A 23,298-nucleotide genomic window follows, 5' to 3' on the forward strand; every position below is an offset into this window, starting at 1 on the left:
CATATGTATCAATTATAAGATAATAAACCAAATAAAAAGTTGTTGAAGTAGTTTTTCAATCAAAGTTTACCAGTTACTTAATTTTTCTTCTTGTAATGGGTTTGATTTATTTTTGTTTTAAAGGGAATGATCTCCCTGTAAAATGCCCGTAAATAAGACTTATGACTAGTTTACGTCCTTTAGGCCTGCACTCTACCATAAGCTTAGGAGGATTTTGAAAGAGTTTTACCCAGTTGGTTTACTTTTTTTTCAGAAAGGGTAAAATCAGTAAACTCGCCATAAAAAATACATCTTACAGATTTTCATGATGATATTATTACAAATTCTTAAAGACTTTTAAGTAATTAAAAAAAGAAAAAAAAGCGGGAAATAAAGTTAATAGAGTAAACATTAAAAGCAAATGTTTCTCCTGTTTAAAGTGCATTGAGTTGGCTTATGTACAGGTAAGGTGTATAAAATTGTTATATGAGGAGAGGATAAAATAAATAAAACTGCCTAAAAATGATTGCATCTTATAGATTTTCTTCAACACCCCAAAAATGGGGAAAAAAGCCATTACTTACCATAGATATAAGTTTTAACCAACGAGGACAGGAATGGCCTCGTTACATTCAGAAAGCTAATGGTCAGTATGTATTCGTAACTCTTTCTTTGTTTTTTGCTCATAAAAGAGAAATATGAGTTGTCTTTTTTTAACAAAGATGCATAACATTGGTAAGTTATAGTATAGAAGACACATCTTGCCCACTGTGTTTCTTAACCCATTGTGGATGGGTGTCATGACATACGCAATGCAAGAGCTTTGGCCTGACGATGGGCGTCATAACGTACATGATGTTTGGTGATTTTGGATCACTGTGCTATTTTATTGTGCTATGAGTAAGTAGTGAGTGATGATGGCAATTGCAGACATAATTACTATAATTACTGTAATGATAAGCAAACCTAACATCCAAAACCTAGATGGCACCACTTTCTTCTAGCACCAGCAGGAGAGAGAGCCTTGAATGGCACCCATCTTTAGAGAGTGATGGCACACAGCAAGTTAATGACCTCTTACCAATGAATGATATGAAGGCTGAATGAGAAGAGGAATGCCACTCAAACCATACCCAGTGTCTAAAAATGTGCTCTTGTGCCAATATGGATTCCTTTTACTTTAGCACTCACAGTCAAAAGCACAGGTGTCCTTCCTCTTCCCTACCTCTTCATGTTATCTTCATTGTAGGTGGTTATATGTTTTGTTTTCATTCATAACAGCACAAAAATATGAAAAAATTAAGTTGCTTTTTGTCCTACCATAAAATAGCAATACTTCTGTCACACTGAGTATAAAGAAAATAAGCTGATATGGATCATAATACTACAATTTTAGTCAACTTCAGCATTGATAGAGCCTGTGATATGAAATATAAGTCTCTAAACACAATAAAATACACAAAAATTAAAACACCAAAATGGCCCTCGCTTTATAAGGAGTGACTGAAAGAGAGTGGGATGATTCAAATTATGTTGCTTCAAGCTGCCTTGCTCTGAAACAAAATGCCTCCTGAAGACTGGGCAAGCGAATATATCCCCCGTTTGCAATTGGTTAACCCATTGCTGACGGGGGATATATTTGCTTGCCGTCTCCAGAATCGGTTTTATTTCAGAGTGAGTCAGCTTCACACAATATACCTTGGCTTTTCCCACTCTCTCTTAGTCACTCATTATAAAGCTAGAGCCATTTTTGTGTTTTAATTTTTGTGTGTTTTACTGTATTTAAAAACTTACATCTGTCATATCACAGGCTCTATAAATACTCCACTAGACTAAAAATTGTAATTTAGGGTCCAATCAGCTCATTAGTTTCATACTCAGTGTGATAGAAGTATTGCTATTTTATAGGAGGACAAATAGCAACTTTATTTTTTTGTATTTATGTACTCTCATGAATTCATATGAAACGTAAAACCATCCACAATGAAGATAACCTGAAGAGGTAGGGAAGACTGTGAGTGTCACAGTAAAAAAGGCATCCCTATTGGCACAGGGGCACATTGTAGACATTGAGAATGGTTTGAGTTGCCTTCCTCTTCTCGTTCTGCCTGCACATCCTTCATCTATGGTACTTTAGAGAGAGAGGTCTTCAACCTACTATGTGCCATCACTATAAATATAATGCTTGCTAGAGACCATGGATAGGTGCCATTCAAGGCTCTCTCTCCTAGAGGTGCTAGAAGAAAGTGGTGCCATCTAGGTTTGCTTAATATCATGGCAATTATAGTAATTATGATTGCAATTGTCCACTTTTGTTGTTCATTACTTATAGCACAATCAAATAACACAGTGATCCAAAATCCCCAAACATCATGTATGTCATGATGCCTGTCATCAGGCCAGAGCTCCTGTGTCATGTATGTCACGACACCCGTGTGCAATGGGTTAATAAAGTGGGACCAATCTTGTTTCCACAGTTTTCTAATAAAACAAAAACTAGTTGATCTAATAAACAGAATGAGCTTAGTGATTTGAAAATAGTAATCAATCTCAATAAACACTCAATTCTTAAGTTAGCTTCATTTTTTATTAGTGATGTCTTGTCCCATTGTTATTTAAATGCTTTGAAAATTCTCATCAAATGCACAGCTGAACACAAAGTCACAGCAGGTGTTTGGTGAATGCTGCAATCATGTCTGATGCAGAGAACATTTATATTGCAAATGATTGCAGAGGAATTGTTTTGTGGATTTTTTTAATACACCACCAGGATGGCTAGATCTCTAAATCCTCAGGTTCATATTTTGAAATGTATTTGATTGTCTATTCTGTGCTTTGATAAGTGTGCTTTCTTAAATTTTATAGTGCATTAAAAAATTATGTTACACAATTACTACTTACATTGCCAGTTATTCATAAACAATCTATATCCTATATTAGAGATGAAAAATATATATTTCTAATTGTACTGAGTGAGTACAAACATATAGAAAATATGGTTTGAAAGTTTATGCTATTTATGTATCTCCCAAATTTGTCTCTCGTAGCAAAATGAAGGGTGAGGATTTTAAGATTTCTTTTTAAACAAAGTAGTCAAGTTGGGATGTGGAAAAATATTATCACAGGTGTAGTGCAGAGAATTCAAAATAATTTTAGACAAACAACATTAGAAGCTCCCAACATTTACGCCATGTATGTTACCTGGAAAGGTATTTAGTTTGGAGGTATTTAGTTATGTAGAGGACTACTATTTTGGCACTCTATAAAAATTGCAGTGTAAAATAGCTCCATAAACCTAGATCAATGATGACATGAAAATTAAATTGATCAATCATGTATACATTTAACACAGATGTTGAACCAATCAGAAGGTCCTCCCAACAAACCTCTTCAGTATTCAGAGGAAGCATAAATAAAAAATACAGGTGAAGGTATCTGTCAATAAAATCAAATTGTAATAGAAATTTCAAGGATTAAGTATATTTTGGTGGCAAGGTAATCACACAACTCTTATTTGCTAGCAGTGACTAGGATCTTCTATTTCACATGATTCTATATATTTTATTGCACATCCAGAACTTGAACAGTCTTCAGTATCCCATCATTTTGCTCCTTAAAACTTAAAGGGAACTCAAGCACTGTATAAGAAAATACTGGATGTTTCACTTAGATTCACATACCTGCTATATGCTTGATATTATTTGAAAAGTTTTTTTCTTTATGTTATAGCAGAATCTATCTTCAAAACGGTTTTCATTTTAATTGAATATGGATACATTCGGTGACTTTTGATTATCAAAAATGGTATTAAACAGGCCAAGGATTTTCTTTCATATTTATTAGAATCATATGGAAATGTACAATTTCTATATTTAGAAAGTTTATAGATTCCATATCCTATTTTTCTGATCATATCACATTGAAAAGTTGATGTTTCATTTGCAGATTTTATGCAGATTTACATTATCATTTGTACCATGAAACTTCAGGGTAGTATACAAAGATAGTTTCATATAAATAATTTAGTTCCATTTTAATACCCTCAACAATTTTTACATTAATTAGGAAGTAAATGCATAAAAAAGAAACTGTTTCAATTTTATTTTATTATCATAAATTAGATTCTTGTACAAATTATATACAAAATATAGCACACCACTGTTATACATAAATTACATTGTAAATCACCAATATCATTATGACAAGGAAGTTACAATCAGAGATTATATACATACTTCATTTTATAAAGGCTGCGAGCAAGTAAGTGACAGCAAAGAATGTTGTGTTTGCAATGATAGTGGTAACACTGGGACCGGGTGGCCTAGGTAAGGTCTTTCTCCATGCATCATTTTTACACATACTGCACCATCATGTGTATATACATACACACATGCAAACGTACACACATGCACACACATACACCCAAAATTTGTTGACTATTTTTCGTAAAGACTGCTTAACATGAAGAAATTACAATTAAAAAGGCTAAGAGGATAATTATAATAATTGGTGTACAGTGTTTATCAAACAGTACTTAAATATTTTCAGCTGTATGACAAACAATATTAAAATGGTATATATTTTAACTGGTCAAGTACACATTCATAAACTTAACACACATGGGGGATGACACTAAGTAGTGCAAGTCATCTTAATTGAGCAAAAAGGAGGAATGTCTACTGACACCAGCCATAAATTAGCAGAAAAGTGACAGATTTTAATTTTTTAAGCCTTTCAAATAACAATTCTTGCATTACATGTATGACATTAATTTAACACACATCACTGGCTGATATAAACCTGTCATATATGGGACATAAACATGCTGGCACATCACAATCACATATCTATGACACTAGATACTGTGATGGAAACTGAAGTTCAAACTGTCAACATAATGAGAACTATTAAATTATGGCAGACTGTTATCTGGTGCCCAACAAGCCTAGGTATAAATTCACAGAATATACAATTTGTGAATACAACAATGCATAAATTTCAAACATTCATGCCAGACACTTGATGTCATGGAAAAAAAAAGACACAGACTACTAACAATTTTACATTTTTTGAGAATGGGGTAACAGGTGGAAGCTAGACTAGAAAATAGAAGTAGAAGCAGGGACTAGCACACTCATATGAAAATGACGAGTTATGCACTACTTAAGTTGCACAAGATTTATTTCCTCAACTTGGGAGAAACCAGTATGAGGAAGGGAACTACTGCCCAAATTCTGAAGCAACACCATAAAAACAGGTGGTGCCGAGTGTTCCACACTGCATTCACACTACTGAAAAAGTCATACACGATTTCCTGACAGCTGGATTTTCCTTCTTTGCATGATTATCTTTTTAATGCTATATATTTTTTTTATACAGGATACGGTGAATGCAAGGTACTTATTGAAGTAACAGAGACAAATGCTATTACTCTTTCATATCCTTGGCATTGCTTAAACAGAAATCAATGAGGCTTCAGAATTCTTACTTATGTCATTCTAACGCAGCACACACTTCTGTCATGTCCTGAATTATGGTCCTACTTTGACGACTAGTGATGTAAATAAGATACCAGGAAGAACCACATAGCTAGTACCTGCCATTCATGGGATTCACTGATTACAAATTTGTTTACAATTTCTATTAATACATATATCAAGAATGTGTATTTGTGTGTAATATTTTTTTTCTTATTTCTTTTTTTGTGTTTTTTTTGTTTTTTGTCCTTTCCCATGAACTAGCAGACATGATCTATTGAAGAGGCACAAAAGTTATCTGGAAGTTGTTGGCCACTGACAGCAAAACATCTCTAAATGAGATTCATTCATTTATATGCAAATAAAGCAACATCATTACTATTTGGGTATCTGTGCCTCATCTGAAAGTGGCAAATGTTAACCTTAGTCTACGTATCACAAATAAGAGGATTTCACAGATGGAAGCATTCATATCAGCATCCTCAACTAAATATAAAAAAAAGAAAAAGAAAGAAAGAAAGAAAGAAAAAAAATTACATAGTGTGGTAATTTTCCCTGTTTGCTCTTGTTAACTTAGTCAAGGGATGCGTTTTCCCTTGCTGCTTCTTTTGCCGCACTTCAACCCCACAAGTCTGACCACGTCCTCCTGGAGGTGGCTTGTGGATGGGCACTTTCACAACTGGAGAAAGACTGCTTCCTGATGTTGATGACCGTAAAGGAGTTGGAGGTGGTTGGGATTGTGCTCGAAGATTTGGTTTAAAATTATAGTCTAGGCTGGATTTTCTTTGAGGAACAGGTGGTAGGAACTTGTCTGGAGTTGAACTATCAGACTTGGCTCTAACATTCCTAGTCTGAACCTTGTGTTGCATTTTTTCTTGAGAATCTTCAAATTTTCCAACTAAGCTTTTCACACAAATCTCTTCACTGGGTAAATCTTCCTCTAGGTCTCTAACTTCAGCTTGAGTCTGATCAAATAGCTGATCAAGAAACTGCTGTGTAGAGCAACCTGGAGAGGTAGGTGATGTGCTCAGGCGCTCAAGACTATGAGATCTTTTTCTAATACCCTTCATTCTTAGTTGCTGAAATTTTTCATCATACTTTTGTTGTTCAAGAGCTCGAGTTATTTTTTTTACTTTGCCTTCTTCTGTTTCGCCTTCTAGTTGCCCTTCAAATTTTGCCCTTTTTTCCGAAAAACTTCGACCAAGCTGGCTTGGTGGATTGGCTTCTTTCTTCTCAATATCTGATGTAGAATAACTCTGGGAACGATTGTAATTTGGTTTTTCTTTATCTACTCCTTCTGTCCTGCTCTCAAGTAGCTGCTTATGTTGTTTAACTGTGCCTGGAACAGGAACTTCATCTTCTGTTACTGGGCTAGTTTTGTTAAATACAATCTTCTCACTTGAAATTTCTATATCAGACATAGGGCTTATGCTTTGTCCAAGAGGTGCACCAGGGCTAATTATAATGGATTGGGACTTGTCAGAAGCTGAAGGATTTGTACTATCTGGAATGTGAACAGGTACACTAAGAGTATTTTTATGACAATCTAATCCTTCAGGTATTTCTTCCATTCCTTCATCATTAAGATCGGTTGGCGGAACTCTTTCCACAGGACTTTTATAAGGAGCGGGCCCATAAGCCTTAACGTTTGCAACTGGTTTATATTGAGGCAAATCTTCCATCACTGCATCCTCAATTTCTTCTGGTTCATTAGACTGTATCTTAACCTCATCAACAATGCCTTCTTTAGTTTCAGAATTTTTACTCCGGTTTCTTCTGATAGTTCCTGGAGAAAACGGGCCAGAGTCCTTTTCAAAGTAGGTTCCAGTTATGTTGCTTATTGGCACTACTGACTCTGGGTCTTCTGGAAGAGGCTGTTGCTTAATATCATAGGGACCAAAAGAACTATTTCTTGAGGCTATTGTGCCTGCTGTTCCTCTTGTGTCACAGGATCCCCATGAACTCTGTCTTGATGGAAAGTCTCTGTCTGCTAACACTACAGCACTATCAAAGGAACCCCAGGAGCTGTTGCGAGATGGAGTTTCCTTTACATCCCCAATTAAGGGACTAACTGTGCTCAGTCTCTGCTGTTTTCTCTCCTCACGATCAAACACTTTATCAAGCTTAGCAGAAAAAGGATCATCCTTCTTTACAGAGTCTGATCCAACTGAATCTTGCCTTCCATAACTGGGGGACCTAATAACTTCTACCCTCTGAAATTGACTACTTAAAGAACTAGATGAACTCTGCCTTGACAAAGGTGAATCAAGCTCTTTGCAACTAGGAACTGTCTTAGAATCACTCATTTTTACCTTATCTTCAAAGTCTTGCTTCTGCCTCTTTACTATGCCTGCTGGCCAGGTGATGGCTTCTTTTGGCACACCTACTGGACTCTCCATAGAATCCACACTTTCTTCTATTTCTGAACATTCTTCTTGCCAAAGATGTGATGGTACTAAAACAGCCTGATGCTTTTGAGCGGCTGGCTTGGTTTGTGAAACTACTGGCTCACTACCCTGCAGGTCTTCAATGCCTGGGGAGAGCAAAGTTTCAATGACCTTCTCTAACTCAGCTGTGCTTGATTGATCACTGAAATCATCACTGGATGTGGTGGTATTTTGTAATTGCACAACCTCCCCTTTTTTTCCATTCTGGGATTTTTTCATGGCTGTTTGACTTACAGTTTGTACACTCTCAAACTCATTGATTCTATCTTTGACTGATGATGACAGCTGGAGTCCAGAGACCTCATTAATCGTACTTTCAGAAGGGGTATCAGTATATAGTGGGTTAACTGCTTCAACTACAGAAACAGGATAATCACTCTCATTGTCTTCAACTGGTGATCCCCCCTCTGTGCCAATATCTCTCAAGTCCCTCTGCTGCACTGTCACATGTGCTCGCCAGGACTGTGTGTTAAGGGATTGAGATCGGCGCCAGGAGTCTCCAAAGTCACTCCCACCTGACGAACAAGAAAGAAAAACTTGACTTAGCGCTCTTATCATACAAAAGAGGAAAATGTTTTGTTTCAATGACCAAGGTTACATCATTAAATCAAAATGAAAGAAGTCTCTTTCTCTTTACTTATAACATTAACTTACCTTGGTCAGAATCTTGAGGAAACAACAGTCCAGCTGTGTGATCATCTGGTGACCATGACTTTGGGCGTCTCACTTCATCTCCAGTGCAGGGAGATGGAATGCGCACAGTTAAGGCATTGTAAGTAGTTTCATAAGCAGTTAGCTCTTCTGAACTCTTATGTCTATTATCATTATTGTTGCTGCTGTCTACATTATCATTATCAGATAAATTGTTGTTTTCATGATTTGTTTGAGTTGGTCGATTGGCCTGTGCTGAGGTAGACTTGAGATTTGTCTCTGATTTGCTGCGCCACAGAATGTTATGTCGTTGTCTACTGGCATCAAGGATACCCTGAAAAAGGAAGGAAAGTTGAATTTAATATATTTTTTAAATTAATGATACAAATATGCATATATCTGCACATATACAGAAAAAATTATTGTTACATTATTTACAGTAAAATAAAAAGAACCAAAGGACCTTTCCATCATGAAAAAATAACAATAAAAAATAAAGCATGTTATCACCACATTCAATAACACCTGAATTTTCTGAAGGGGGAGTGTGTGTGTGTGGGGGGGGGGGGCTTCTAATAATCATATCCTTGGGATGTACCCCCCGAGCAAACAAAGACAGTATTTATTTGTCAATTTCTGTGATCACTACTTTTAATTTTCAAAAACATTTTCAAAGTAGGTTGTCACCAATCACCCAACTCTTAGCAGTAATGGTTAAACTTTGGAAAAAGTTCCTTACCTCGTAAGTCTTAAGCTGACCACAGAAAGCCTTATTAGGCTTGATGCAGCTTCTCTTCTTCTTCACAAGGGAAAGAGCTTCCTCCAGACTCATGTTGAAAGCTTTCATAGCATATGCAATGACTACTGAGGCTGACCTGCTGATGCCCATCTTGCAGTGTACCAAGACCTTTGATCCTTTCTCTCTGAAGGTTGAAAAACAAATGAGTTCCAAGCAATACATTTCTTTCAGTGATAATATTAATATGGTATACAAAACCATAAAGACATTTGGTGATCAGATGCAGAAATGTACTAAACAATCCCTTTTATCTATTTTAATTCAGTCCACACTAAAAATTTAGTTGTAATCTTTGGAATCAATACATCAAAATCTACATGATGGTCCTTAAAAGTATCATAATCATTTTCCTGCTGTCTGTTGATTATCGGCACAGACTCTGCATGTCTCTATCTGAGTGACTGACTTTTGTATGCACTTCCTTTAGGAAAATTGAATACTATTCAAATGTTTTAAAATATTTATAAAACATCATATAAAGAGAGAGAGAGCCCTAAAGAATGATAAAGTCAGAAAAAATGAATAAACTTACTTGACTTGTGCAATGTATCTAAAGGTGCGGTCCCAGTGTTTAAGGAGTTCCGTCTTCTCATCATCATAAACTCGAATGTTGAGGTAGTCAAATGTTCCAGGATAGAAATTATCTATTTCCTTTGTTACATTGAGTATAAAACCCACCCTGAAAAAAATAAATATAAATTACATACATATACATATATATATATAATAATAATAATAATTGAACTTATGAAACTGAAGTTTCCTGGTATCTTTAAATGCAAATACCAAAATAGCTGGCAATGTAGTCAATGAAGTGAGAACAAATATAAATCTATCTGCTAAAGAGTTTAAACTATTAACCAGTAACTCACCCATTATTCTGCAATTCCTCCAGATTTGAAGCATTCCACTCAGATCCCAAGTAAACATGAGGGAAGATCTCTGTTGCAGCATCCATCTGGCCCAGGATGGTCATCATCTCCTGGTCAATGTACGACTTAAACTTATATAGGTCCATGGCTAGATCTTCCTCCAGCCTTTGTCGGATATATTTGGAAGTGACCTCATCGATGTCCACACTCATCATGATCTCCTTCAGTTTGTTACGGATAAGGAGCTGCGTCTCTTCTCTGAGGGAAAGATGGAATATTGTGGTAATTTACAACTACAAGTCAATAAACATTGAGTAGAGGCCATTATGAGGGACATTCCTACAATGACAAATCTTTTAGTTTCCAAACAAAGAGGAAAGTAATGCACAGGAAGCTGAGGTAATTAATTCACTCATGTACTCACTTGTCTGTAAGAGAGTCCGGCGATGGGGGTCGCTTGGATTCAAGGCTATCCATAGCATTCCACTCATTGATGCAGGACTGGTCGGAGGCCACACCCCTCTCATAGTAGCCCACCCAGTCATGGTTCAAGCCCCCGAGGAAGTAGTGGGCGTCCTGAGCCTTAGAGCTGGATTTATGGAGGGTCTGGAGTGCTGACCTGTGTGAAAAAAGAGTTTGTTATATTTTCAATCTCAATGATACATTACAACATGATACACACATACACACTCTCAATACACATGGCCATAAATGCTATAACTGAATAGCTGCTTTAAACACAATCAATAAAGATAATGATCAACTGAATCTCTCTAATGATGGTATATCAATATGCAAACTGCAGCCATCTGCATCTTGAGATCATTCTGTCCTCTTCTCTAGCAGGCTTATGTGGGGTTGCAATAAGTAACTGCACATGTTTTCATGAGTGCATGTAATCTAATAATTCTTCCAATTACCATGCTTGTGGTAGAAAAATCAGACACACATGAACACACATCTACATCTACATATACACAAATGCATACACAAGCACAAACACACACAATCAGACAAACAAAGAAACACAAAGGCATGGATATACCTCCATGGAAACTTTTGTATGTATAATTTCCTCGTCTTCCCAGTCAAAAACAGACTGAATCTAGACCTCACTGACCACCATTCATTATGCCGCCATAACCCAAACCAAAGCCAACATAATTAAGGCAAGACAATATATAGCATACCAGGCGAGCGAGAGAAGCCAGTGTTCCTTCGCGATGAGACGAATTGGCACTGCCGCCCGCGCGAGAGAGGAACCCGTGCCCCCTCCACACAGACCGCGCGGACCACATCTCAATCAAGGGGTATAGACGCGCGCGTGTGCAGATGCCGTAAGGATCAAGATGGGGGTGATTTAGCCCGGGAGGTGGAGGGGGATTCTAGTTCCTTGAGATGGGAAAGGAAGGGTTAGAAGCCCGAACGTAAAAGGAGGGAGAGGGAGGAAGGGAAGAGGGAGGGGGGGCCCCCGTCAGGATTCCCGCCAGCACGTTCATGCCAACCTGTTTTCTCTTAGAAGCCGCATTCTTCCTTGTTGGAGTCATGTTTATACTTCGGGCTGCTTCCTCGACTAATCTGCTCCCAGAGATCGCATTTCAGATTTTCAATTTGCCTTTTATGATTAGAAGGGACACATCGTTTGTTATACGTTTCAAATCCAAGCATCTTAAATATTTTGATTCAAGTAATGCTTGGACCTGCGATTCATAGAATCTCCAACATTCACTTACGTAGATAACAAAAGTCTAGAAAACAAAGATCTCTCTCCCCCACCTACACACATTAACGAAGAAAAAACCCACTCGCTCCTAGCATGGTTGAAGTGCCGGCAGCCACACGCAGAGAAAGGAGGGAGCGAGGGCAAAGGGTGCAGGTAGTGGCCCTTCCTGTGATTGGGGTCCGGTCGCTCGGGAAAGGTGGCTGCTCCCGTCGGCAACGCCTCCTAGTGTTGGTAACTGTTGCAATTTTAAAGAAGGCACAAAGACATACCCTCCGTTGACATATTTTTCGAAGGAGGTAGCGGTCGACACTTTTACCCAGGCATCCGGGAGAACTCTAGTCAAACAACATCCTCTCCCTCCGTTATCGCGTAAACACGCCTTCCTCTCACCACAACACGTATCACACACATCCCACTCTCCGATCCTGCCTTACACTTTCCTCCGAGGCTTCACACTTTCACTCTCCCGCTCTTCTCAGGTCTAGCTTCCCCCGTTTTCCCTCCTCCTCCTTCTCGCTAAGTCGCATTAACGACTTCGCGCTCCCACCGAACTATGCTAATTGGTCCATATCAAAGGAATTTAACCGACCGGGTCACGCCCGCAAGCTCTCTCATTCTCAAGGAGATAATAATCCTATCTGACCCGCTCTTATTGCGCCGAGGGCCGATCTCCCGACGGACACTTGCCCTGCTGCTTGGGGCGGAGGATTTGCTTCGTGGCATGCACTCCCTCGGCAGAGCTTTTCGATGGGCAGTCATCTGAAGCGATGAAATGTATGAACTGAAATTCGTGGATATATCCATTTACACACATACATACTCATTTACATCATGTGTCCGTGTCTGCTAGTACTCTTATGTTCATACATGCCTATAGGCATATTCACATGATCTCTAGACATGAGTCAAGATTACAACTTTCGATCTTACTGCAAACAAAGAATGAAAAAACGATTTGTGTACTTATGTTACACAATGTCAGTCAAAACAGCTATTCGAAAGGAAACTGTGAACCAGGAAGTTTCATCTTCTGATGGTCTGCGCATGCAGTTTAGCAAAAGCTCTATACAATTCCTAGAAGAGTCAACGGTAGGCTCCTGAAGTAACTGCACTTTTTCTGTGCACTTTGCCAACATACAACTAACATGTAAGATCCAAGCGAAGGCCTGCGTGCCCTACCCGTGTCAGAAATGACCGAGTCACAGGCAAGAGTGGCGTTGAATCCTGAGCCCGCTGTTTCTCACTGCCACTCTGCCCTTCGCCGCTGACCCTCCCGCCCCCTGCCCGTGGAGCGGATCTCTTTTCTTCTCCCCGTCAGTGTGCCTTTAAGAAACCTCAGTGACATCGGGTTCAGGGAAGAAAAAGGTGGCGAGGCGAAGAGGCGGTAGCGTTACGGAGGTTCCCTGGCTTTGGATCACGTCACGCTGGAAACGCTACATCTGCGCCACTTGAAGAATTCGAGGATGGAAAAGGGTCGAGTGAGGGAGCGGAGCTGACACGTAGGTTCCAGTGGCTACAGAGAGGAAGGGGAAGCGGACGAATAATAAAAAGAAAGCGATACGGAGAAAGAAAAACAAACAGAAGAAGGAAAGTGGGAAAAACATAACTGAGTAAAAAAAAAAACAAAAAAAAAAAAACGTCGCGTTTAGCCGAAGGCAGAGCAGTCCCTCCTCAAGGGTCGAGTCATGCTGGGCTAGTTAACATGAACGCCGCTTTAACTTTATAAAACACTCGGAGTCATTTTTGTGTTATGTCAGAAAGTGAAAGTGACACACATGTGGAAGATGACAACAAGAGCCATGTGTTGCTGCCTCAGTTCCTCGATCTCGCTCAACCAATTCCCTCGCTTGTCAACCCACGCCCTCTTGGTCCCGCCGATCCCTTGGCCCTGTGCTCTTTGCTGCTTGGTGGGGGCATACGCGGACGGACGGACGCTGCCCACAGTGCCAAGAGACCGCTTACCTCCACAGGTGTGTGCGTGCATTGAGCTTGCTATTTGTGCACCGAGAGAACAACGGACGAATGTGTAGGATGGCGAGGGGGGGGGGCGTGGGCGTCGGGAAAGCGAATTCATATTGCACACTCTTCTCTTTCTTGCTTTTCCTTTCACCCGAAACACACGAGGTCTTCTCGCGGCTTCTCGCACATCCATTCTGGCCCAAACTCAGTCTCGGCTGCCGTCGCACTAGGCGAGTTCCTTTATCGCCTCCTCCCCTCCCCCCCTCCCCCCGCCGGAGCTTCCCCCTTTTCACAACAACGCCTTCCACCAAGTGCCTACTAAAGCATGCACTTGCACGGCTTCTCTGCCATTGTGTAGGAAGGTATTATCTAGCGTTAAGCTTTGAAAAAAAAAGGTGTCCTTGGTCTTGTCCGCCCGTTCTAACCCTCACCTCGACCCCGGGCACATGTATGGGCGTTTACAAAGGCCGCTTACATCAGCCAGTCTGCCATCGTCTCTCCTCATGGCGGTTGCTTGCACTCCACACGCATTCACCTCGGGCACCAATACCTTACGAAAGTATATAGACCTATATTGATTATGGGAATGATGGCATTAAAGAAAAATTAGACATAATCGACCTCCAATATAGCCAGCCGAACCTCGACCAGCAAAAAAGGAGAGACCTTCCTATCGCAACAGGCTTCCCTGTGCAAGACACGCCTACTTCTTGGACTACAACTTCACACGGTGGGCGGGTGGCGGCGAGGGCTATTGCTTTTCACCGTGTACGTGGGTGTTCTCACATGCTCCCATGCCTGCCTGGCTGCTCCGCCTTCCCACCCCCACCAAACCTCACAACTTGCTGGTGAGCTTTCCCAGCTCCCTTCCGACACCCGGCTCTCCCCTCCTTCCCCGCTCTCCCTCCCGCCGCCCTCCGTCTCTCTCCCACGCTTATCTGGCTTCCTCGCCACCGCCGAGCCGTTCCTTACTCACGCCGCCACTTTCATCCTGCAATTCGCACGTAATCGCTTCCCGACACCGCCACTCTTCTCGTCTGGGTTGTTAAGCAGTTCACGGGAGACAGATTCCAAATTTCAATTGTGTTGGTCTTTTTCTCTAGCCCTTGCGAGGACTGCATGGCGGTATGGACTCTCACTTTGATCAAGTTTACGTGAATATGATTTACAGGCGATTTCTACTACGCGAGGAACGATTAATCCTACAGGTGATACACTCAGCACGGACGCCACGTGTGAGATCACAGTGAAGCCTTATCTCGTACACAATAAACAGAGGCAGACGCATCCGTAAGCGTATCCTCCGTAATGTATACTCGTTAGTAACTGAGAATCAAGGCGGCATGTTCCTTTAGCTTCTGTGTAAAGCCCTTCCCTGCCCAGGCCCTCGGATCCACACACAAGGCTATCTACGCCTCGTCATAATTGCAGCGTATGTGCGCCTGGCGTCTGGCGCGGGACAAACAACCCCGGCAGATTACGCCGCAACTACACGTGTCCGGCCCGCCGCCGCGCCGGGTAAAGTACCACTCAGTCATCACCGCGTCCAAGTGCGCAATATGGGGGAAAGAGAGGGGTGGCACTGGCACAATCAAGGACGATCTTGGGTGTTGGGGAGGGGGAGGAGGGAGGGTAACAGGGAGAGGATACTGCGTACTACAGGATGAGCAGAGAACATCTTGACAACCCCATTACCGCCCTCCCCTTACCACGCTCCTCATGTTATCGGAGACGCGCAATCCCCGAGGACCAGAGGGGCATAGTGCGGCGTGCCAGCACCAAATGGACACAGGATGTCACCCAAAATAATTAACGTCGTATTACAGCAAGATCGCCTCCTGTCAAAACGATCCCTAGTTAATCATACCCAAGGCAGCTTTACAAAACCTGCAAGCTGGAAGGAGTCCGCTTGTGAAAGCCACGGGATCGGCGTGCGATATTGCCCCCCCCCCCCGGCAATAACTTGTTCCTGCTGCATGACGTTACCAAAGTCACATACGCACGCCCGAGTGTAACAGGAATGAGCGATCATCAACAAATGAAGTCTTCCAGAGTGGACACACAAACTCATCCTGAAGGTGTTGCCCTTGACTCCCCCTCGCCCCAGCCCCTCGCCCTTTCCCTGCGACTCGCGGTTGGCGCGGCTGTTGCGTGACCTTGGAGGTGAGGAGACTTGGAGGAGCTTCTCGTGGGTGCGGCCAACACTCCTTCGCCCACTCGTGACAACAGCCTTCCCTCACTCGCCCCCACCACGGACCATGCTATCGCGCCCAACACCGTTCCCTTACGGCGGGCCAAGGCCGATACTCCTAATATCGGCTGGAGAGGTGACCCTCCCCATTCCCCTGGCGCCTTCGTCCCTACGGGGTCAAGGGATGGGGAGGCGGGGAGGGCACGGAGGGCAGGCCATGCGGACAGACACGTGACCATCGAAGCGGTATCTCAGAATCTCCTCGTTCTCTATTCCTCCGCAGTATCTCCCGGCGATACACTGATCACTACTATCGGTATCAACACCAACATCGGAAAGCCGCACGGAGATACCACGCAGATACCCGAAGCCAGCGGCGGGGCGAGCGAAGTAGAGGGCGTAATCCGTGACAGGCACAGCGTGTCACACGCATACATACAGACATAATGTATTAGCAATACATGTCGTAACTGATTTTACACCCAGCGGCGCGTTGGACGTCAAACTTGTACTCGTACGACTCTCCTCTCTCCCCGTGCCAGCTTCCGCCCTGACCCAGCCTCGCTTTTACTTTCCTCGGCGTGCGTTGCATTCTCCGATCGATCCGTCTCATTAGCAAGAGGCATCGAGAGAACACGAGCCCATGAGAGCGGGAGGAGGAGGCCGGGCAACGCCTGGCGAAGCTCATCTCCCACAAGAAATTCCAAGAAACTCATCCGCCTCAGCATTAATGTCAAATCACCCGAGTCAACAAACTTTCGGAGCGACAAAAAAGTGGGATCGTGATGTCAATTTAGTCACAGAGATATGGACCGCCAGTGTCATGCGAGCCTGCTCTTAAACGACCGTCAATTGTCATGGTCACGCCGCCTTTAGTCATGCCGGGTCGCCACCCCAGTTCCTTTCAGGGCAAGTTGTTTGTGGATAATAACGTTCAAATCTTTGCAGTTGAGCTCTGGGGCGCGCTATTCATGTTGCAATGATAACTGAAGAATGTTGGTAATGACAATCAATTGCTGCTCCAATATTTCCCGAACGAAACAAGAGGTTCGCATTCGAGGCTTCCCTGAAAATGCAGAAAGTCAACAGGCCCAGTCTTTATTTATTCAAATTAATGCAGTAAAGACTAATTAGTAAATGAAAGTATGCCCTTATTAGACATGCATCTCTTGACCCTTTCCCTTCCTACTCACTCCCATTACCTCCCTTCCCAGCGTGGCGGGGTCGATGGCCTTGGCGTAAAGCCACATGTGTAACGTGTGTAACGTAAAAGAGAGAGAAAACAGGATCATAATATACATTCGAAGATGATAAACTTGAAGATGAGATGATTTTCACCCATTTTATATTCCAGTGTTAGCGGTGACCACCTGGCGTCTAAGCACTCTGATGTCCCATCATATGGATTGCGTGAGCTCCACAAAAGCAACACGATGTGGAGTGCGCAGTCGATACGTATGTCCGCTTCATGACCCAGCTGCGCCTGTGCTGGTCTTGGTCTCCCAGCATGCCATCACGCCGCCGGCGTGTCATCGGGTTACCACCGAGTTACCTACACCTCTGCCCTCTTCCGCCATTGCGTGACCGACTTCTCACCCCTGCAATAAAGCCGCTCCTTTGAATGGGCATCCACATCTCTATCGGTGTCATCAACAGGCGAAAACAAGCCCGGGGCTTCCGCTCACCCCGTCGGCCGATCTGAGGCCTCGTTCCCGCGCTCTCGAACTGGGTCAATAATTTAAGAATCACGTTATCGAATCATACGCCAAGGGGTGTCACGTGCACCGAGACGCGTTGGGGAATGAGTTTACCCCACTCCCTCTCCCCCGTCTCCTACCGAACAGCTGTAGCAGACACGTGATCAATACATTAGATAGTAATGTCAGCTTTTGTCGCCGCCCTAACCCGCACCGCGCCGACAAAACAGCCTCCTCCTGTGTCGCATCATAACCGAGCCTCCCCCAGCCCCGCCCTCGGCCCCATTTCCCCCAGCACGGCTTTCCTCCCGGGCAACAGGTCCAATCGGAGGGAGGGAGGGAGGGAGGGGGTGGAAATTGATCCATATAGCCTAAATAGGAGGATTGCAAGGACTCTCAGCACGAATGAATAGACGACCACCGGGACAACCAGATATCCATTCTTCTTTCTCGTTCATGGCAAGTGTTGCATGGTGGCGTTTGTCTTTCCATGACCCTCCTGTCACTTGCATGGCGCTGCCCTAACTCTCCTTTCTCAGACCGTGGAAACAAGAGAGCGGGAGCAAACAATGCGTGAGGGTATAAAACTTTTCTCCAATGAAATCCATCCAAAGCACTCCAACTCAAGAATGAGTCATCATACTCAATCTTTTCTCCTTGCTTGAAAGAGACTGCAACGAAAGACTGCAATATGCAACGACCTACCCATTGGGGGGATGGGGCGGCGGAGGGGGCGCAAGGGCGGGGTGTAGCTAAACTGTGACACGGTTGACTGAAGAAGGGCGGACTGGTGGCGATAATAATGGGCGGAGGTCACCCCCGGAGGAAGGGAGGGCGGGTGGGGGGGGGGGGAGCGGAGGAAGTGCCTGAACGAGGTGATGACCTGACTGACCTTATCCAGCCCTCCGTTCCTCGCCCTCGGATGTCTTAGCATTTTTTCAAGTATTTCAAAGGTCGCAATAATAAGAGACGGGAGGGAGATTTCCGTTGCTTCTCGCGCCACAGCAGAGAAGGGATGGCGTTCGTCTGCGAGGGCTTTTAGGGGAGGGAACAGCCTCTATGCATTTTCTACACTTGTTACAGAGCCACATCTGCGAGCCAAAATCTAGGTTATTTCAGGGCATCTGCCTTCTTTACTGAAGCTTACAAAAAGAAAAAACTATTCATCATATTTGCCATCTAATGAAAAGAGTAAGCCAAACTCATCCAAGATAATCAACTCAGTGAAAACAAAATACTAAACATGATCAGGAAAGACACTACAAGAAACGAGAAGACAATAAACAAACCAACGGTACACCGCCAACAACAACAACAACATCACAAGAACAACAGGTGGCCAGATATTTATGGCTCCCGACCGCAACTCATTAGCATCCGCACGTCCGCCGCGCCGCCGCCGTCGGAAAACGTGGCCTCTTGCCATTCCCGCCCGTAGCTCGACCGCCCGCCCGCCCGCCCACCGCGAGAGGGACTTCCGAGTTCGCTCAGCCGCTCCCGCCGTCGCACAGGTGTCTTCTCGGCTCGCGACAGGTGCGTCTCAGGGTAACGGGGGATTTCCGAAGAATTACAAACACAAACACTCATAAAATTTTCATAAACTCGAAGTAAGTATGCAAGAAAGAAAAAAAGGAAGTAAGAACGAAAGAGAGAAAGAAAGGAAACGAGGAAAAAACAAACAATGCTGACGTCCTCCTCGGCCCAGCACTTACCAACGGCGGCCCTTTCTATCTTCGCTTATCACCTGACACGCGATATCTTACCTGGAAAGATAAAGAACAACACGTTAGACTAAACGCCTTGATCTGTTACATCAAAACACAGGTCTTTTAACAGATAAGACTGCTAGTGAAGACCGAACACTGATACAATAACATAAACAGAGTAAAGAGCATGAAGTAATAGTATATTTCTTTAAAAAAAATACGGGAAACAGTGCTGTGTTGGAAGGTCACTCATGACCGGACAAACACACGTCATACGTCCGGTGTTTATATGTTGCCGGAGAATATTCCAAGGACTTTCGCATCTAACGACGTGGCGGCGTGGGCACCTCGACCAAGGGAGGGCGAATGTTGTCCAGACTTTCAATTAGACAATTACTGAAGAAAGAAAGAGAGCGGCGTGAGCAAGTGAGTGGGGATAGAGAGAGAGAGAGGGAGGGAGGGAGGGGGAGATGGAGAGGGGACGAGAGAGAGAGGGAGAGGGAGAGGGAGAGAGAGGGAGAGAGAGGGCGAGAGAGAGAGAGAGAGAGAGAGAGAGAGAGAGAGAGAGAGAGAGAGAGAGAGAGAGAGAGAGAGAGAGAGAGAGAGAGAGAGAGAGAGAGAGAGAGGGAGAGAGAGGGGGAGAGGGGGGGGAGGGAGAGAAAGGGAGAGAGGGAGAGAGGGAGAGGGAGAGAGGGAGGAGGAGGAGGAGAGAGAGAGAGAGAGAGAGAGAGAGAGAGAGAGAGAGAGAGAGAGAGAGAGAGAGAGAGAGATAGAGATTTGCCCTTCAGACTGTAAAAGACATTACCTGGGTTCGAGTATTCGAAGGCCCACATACTTTGCATATCAACCACTTTCACCCCAGGAATGATTCACCCGCCAACACACCTGTGCAAACCAGATACTTCAGCAGGACACCGGATATACTAGAGTCAATTCAATCGGGATTTCGCTTGAATCACTATCTCTTCGAAGTTAACAAACACGACCAACAACTGATGGAGCAATTAATTTGATCAATCTCATAATCCCATCATGCACACCTACGACGCCCATCATCCGGGACACCACCCGGCGCCCTTTCTCACGCAGAAGCGTGGGATGCGGACGGAAGGGCCAACGTGGCACCCCACTTGCCTCCCACCTCTCTATCTCTTTGTGTCTCTTTCTCTCTCTCATTTGCTTGCTTTCTCTCTCTCTCTCTCTCTCTCTCTCTCTCTCTCTCTCTCTCTCTCTCTCTCTCTCTCTCTCTCTCTCTCTCTCTCTCTCTCTCTCTCTCTCTCTCTCTCTCTCTCTCTCTCTCTGTCTTCGCGGAAGTCCTTACAGGCGGTCAGGCATAGTATCACGTCCGCCGTTAAAGACAACCAGTATTTTCTTTGGCATTGGCATATGTTTTAGCTTTTTATTTATTGCATCTCGACTCAGTTCCGTATGGGGTTGCCTGTAGGAGTCGTCAAGGCGAGGGGGCAACGAGCAAACACTTTCATGTCGCCGCCCGTGTTGACTATCTGCAACAGTAATGCCAATGACAATTATAGCAACTCCGACTCTGCCAACAAGCCGGCACAGCGCGTGAAACAAATGCACTCCCCAAATTTGTCCGGGAGGCGTGAGCGATGATGAGCCACGGAAAAGCACCGGCTGAGGTAAGCACAGCGCTGCAAGGATCGCGTGCGACGGTTGCAGGCAGGTGTCAAAACGAGGCCATAATGCTCATCTGGGATGCATACCACACACACACACACACACACACACACACACACACACACACACACACACACACACACACACACACAATGTGGGACGAAATCAAATCTAAAAAAATACAAATACATTGATTGTGTCACTCTCTCTCTCTCTCTCTCTCTCTCTCTCTCTCTCTCTCTCTCTCTCTCTCTCTCTCTCTCTCTCTCTCTCTCTGTTCATACATATATCAACACATTTCGCATAAGATCTACATGGATATAACAAAAAAAAAGTCTTCCCGGGTAGACTAGTATGAACAAACGAACGAACTCAGGCTGTCAGGTTTCCAAGCGGTGTCGAAACGCGAGCAAGACGTAAGGAGTCGGAAGTTGGCTACATTTACTTCGCTTTCCGAATGCATATCAACTGAGACACCAGGCTATCCCCCTTTCCATGTCGCAACAACCTAATCTGTGGGACGTGGGAACAGAAAAAGAACATCCGTGTTACTCTCCCACCAAGAGAGAAAGTAGCAATCAAGATCATATACATGCGATGCGAGTATCATACGACACTCACTACCAATTATGATTGCATTATGCCAACCGATAGTTAATTAAATGCCCGGAGCAAGATCTTGTCTTCGTCTATATACGATTGCCGAGTGTCGCTTCTCACCCTACTTCCACCCACTCTCAACAGACCTACACGGAAAGAGAGAGAGAGAAAGAGAAAGAGAAAGAGAAAAAAAGAGAGAGAGAGAGAGAGAGAGAGAGAGAGAGAGAGAGAGAGAGAGAGAGAGAGAGAGAGAGAGAGAGAGAGAGAGAAAGAGAGAGAGAGAGAGAGAGAGAGAGAAGGAAAAATAAACCTTCACCGCCTTGTTATTATTAACGTTCTTATAATAAAGCAGAAATATTGCCTCAGCACCAACAACGACAACCTTTCACCGACGACACGCCCTCGCCCACCAGTCCTTCCCAGACAATAACAGTCGCTGCCACACCCACGAGGAGCGCCACCAAACCTTCGCCCTGCAACCCATTATGCCAATTTGCTCCTCGAAGGCTTGGGAAATTTGAAATGCCATTAGAAGTACACGTAGCGGTAGAGAAAGTACACTCAGCTAATTAATCATTCTTATGACTGTTGTCGTTTGTCGTCGTTCTCATCATCGTCACAACCATTATCATCGTTACCATTATTTTGCTCCCATGCCGTTGACAGCTAACGGCGTCGCACAGAATGTTATAGAGGAAATTAAAAACCTAAGAGTTGCAATTGGGAAATGGGGAAAGCGCGAGGAAAATGTGGGAAAGGGCGAACGACGGGCGAGGAATAGGATGTGCGCTGGGCTACGTGACCGGAAGTCAAACAGTTAGGTGAGATGCATGACACGTGGCTACCTGTCTCGGGTCTCAGGCAGGGCGTGTTTGTGTGTGTGTGTGTGTGTGTGTGTGTGTGTGTGTGTGTGTGTGTGTGTGTGTGTGTGTGTGTGTGTGTGTGTGTGTGTGTGTGTGTGTGTGTGTGCGTGAATTCTCTTGTGTGGAAGGAGGCGCGGGCGCCCGTGTCCACTCCAATGCCCTGAGCTCTCGCGGAGTACCCTGTAAGTGCCATCTTCACACAGGGATGTCTTGATCTATCGGCTGAAATGGTCTGAATAAACGGCATATACTAATGATAATTTGTTTAAAGCGGAAGTTTACTTGAATTTACATAAATGCAAGGTCAGTGAAGGGAGGAAGAGAGGAAGGGAGAGGTCTGAACAGACCGTCTGTTAAACTGAAAAAACTGACCGCCTGTAAAACTGAAAGTGAACGCACGTGAAACCTAAACGTGCAGCCTTCAGGCCACTTAGTTGGTTCATCAGGAACTGATAACAAATACCTGGCAAATTACTGTTCCATATCAGCATTTGTTGAGTTAATTAGCATTATGCATCATGGAGAGAGAGAGAGAGAGGGGGGGGGGGTATAGGCGTGCCAGTTTTCCAGCCCAATATATCATTGTGACACAATGGATGCTGGTCAAATGGGAAAGTCCCCATTTGACTGCGTAACAAATGATGACTCACATTTATATTTATAAGTGTACGCACGCCATATTCCCGTGACTGT

General features: G+C 43.7%; 2 protein-coding genes across 5 annotated transcripts in view; one reads left to right on the plus strand and one right to left on the minus strand.

The window, feature by feature from the left end:
* DCTN4-p62 (dynactin subunit 4) overlaps nt 1-47 on the plus strand; it is a 19,332-nt gene extending 19,285 nt beyond the window's left edge. The window contains exon 9 of the mRNA XM_086541886.1: nt 1-47. This exon is cut by the window's left edge and continues 1,517 nt beyond it. The gene's annotated coding sequence lies outside the window, so the exon portion shown is untranslated.
* A 4,020-nt stretch (nt 48-4,067) lies between these two features.
* Nucleotides 4,068-23,298, minus strand: part of ssh (Protein phosphatase Slingshot) — a 194,179-nt gene continuing 174,948 nt past the window's right edge. For 3 of the 4 annotated variants that reach the window (XM_086541887.1, XM_086541888.1, XM_043001342.2), the window contains 6 exons: nt 10,650-10,844; nt 10,226-10,483; nt 9,886-10,032; nt 9,294-9,477; nt 8,558-8,888; nt 4,068-8,418 (listed from right to left, as the gene is read on the minus strand). In XM_086541887.1, coding sequence (XP_086398013.1) covers nt 5,990-8,418; nt 8,558-8,888; nt 9,294-9,477; nt 9,886-10,032; nt 10,226-10,483; nt 10,650-10,844 — 3,544 coding nt within the window. In that variant the 3' untranslated portion in view covers nt 4,068-5,989. Of the gene's footprint in view, nt 8,419-8,557; nt 8,889-9,293; nt 9,478-9,885; nt 10,033-10,225; nt 10,484-10,649; nt 10,845-11,415; nt 13,581-23,298 lie in introns of those variants that run through there. The other variant, XM_043001350.2, reaches the window with a different exon arrangement.

Source organism: Penaeus japonicus, unplaced genomic scaffold, assembly GCF_977035675.1.
Source record: "Penaeus japonicus unplaced genomic scaffold, GWHDUDI00000001_assembly GWHDUDI00000011, whole genome shotgun sequence".
NCBI classification, from domain to species: Eukaryota; Metazoa; Arthropoda; class Malacostraca; order Decapoda; family Penaeidae; genus Penaeus; species Penaeus japonicus.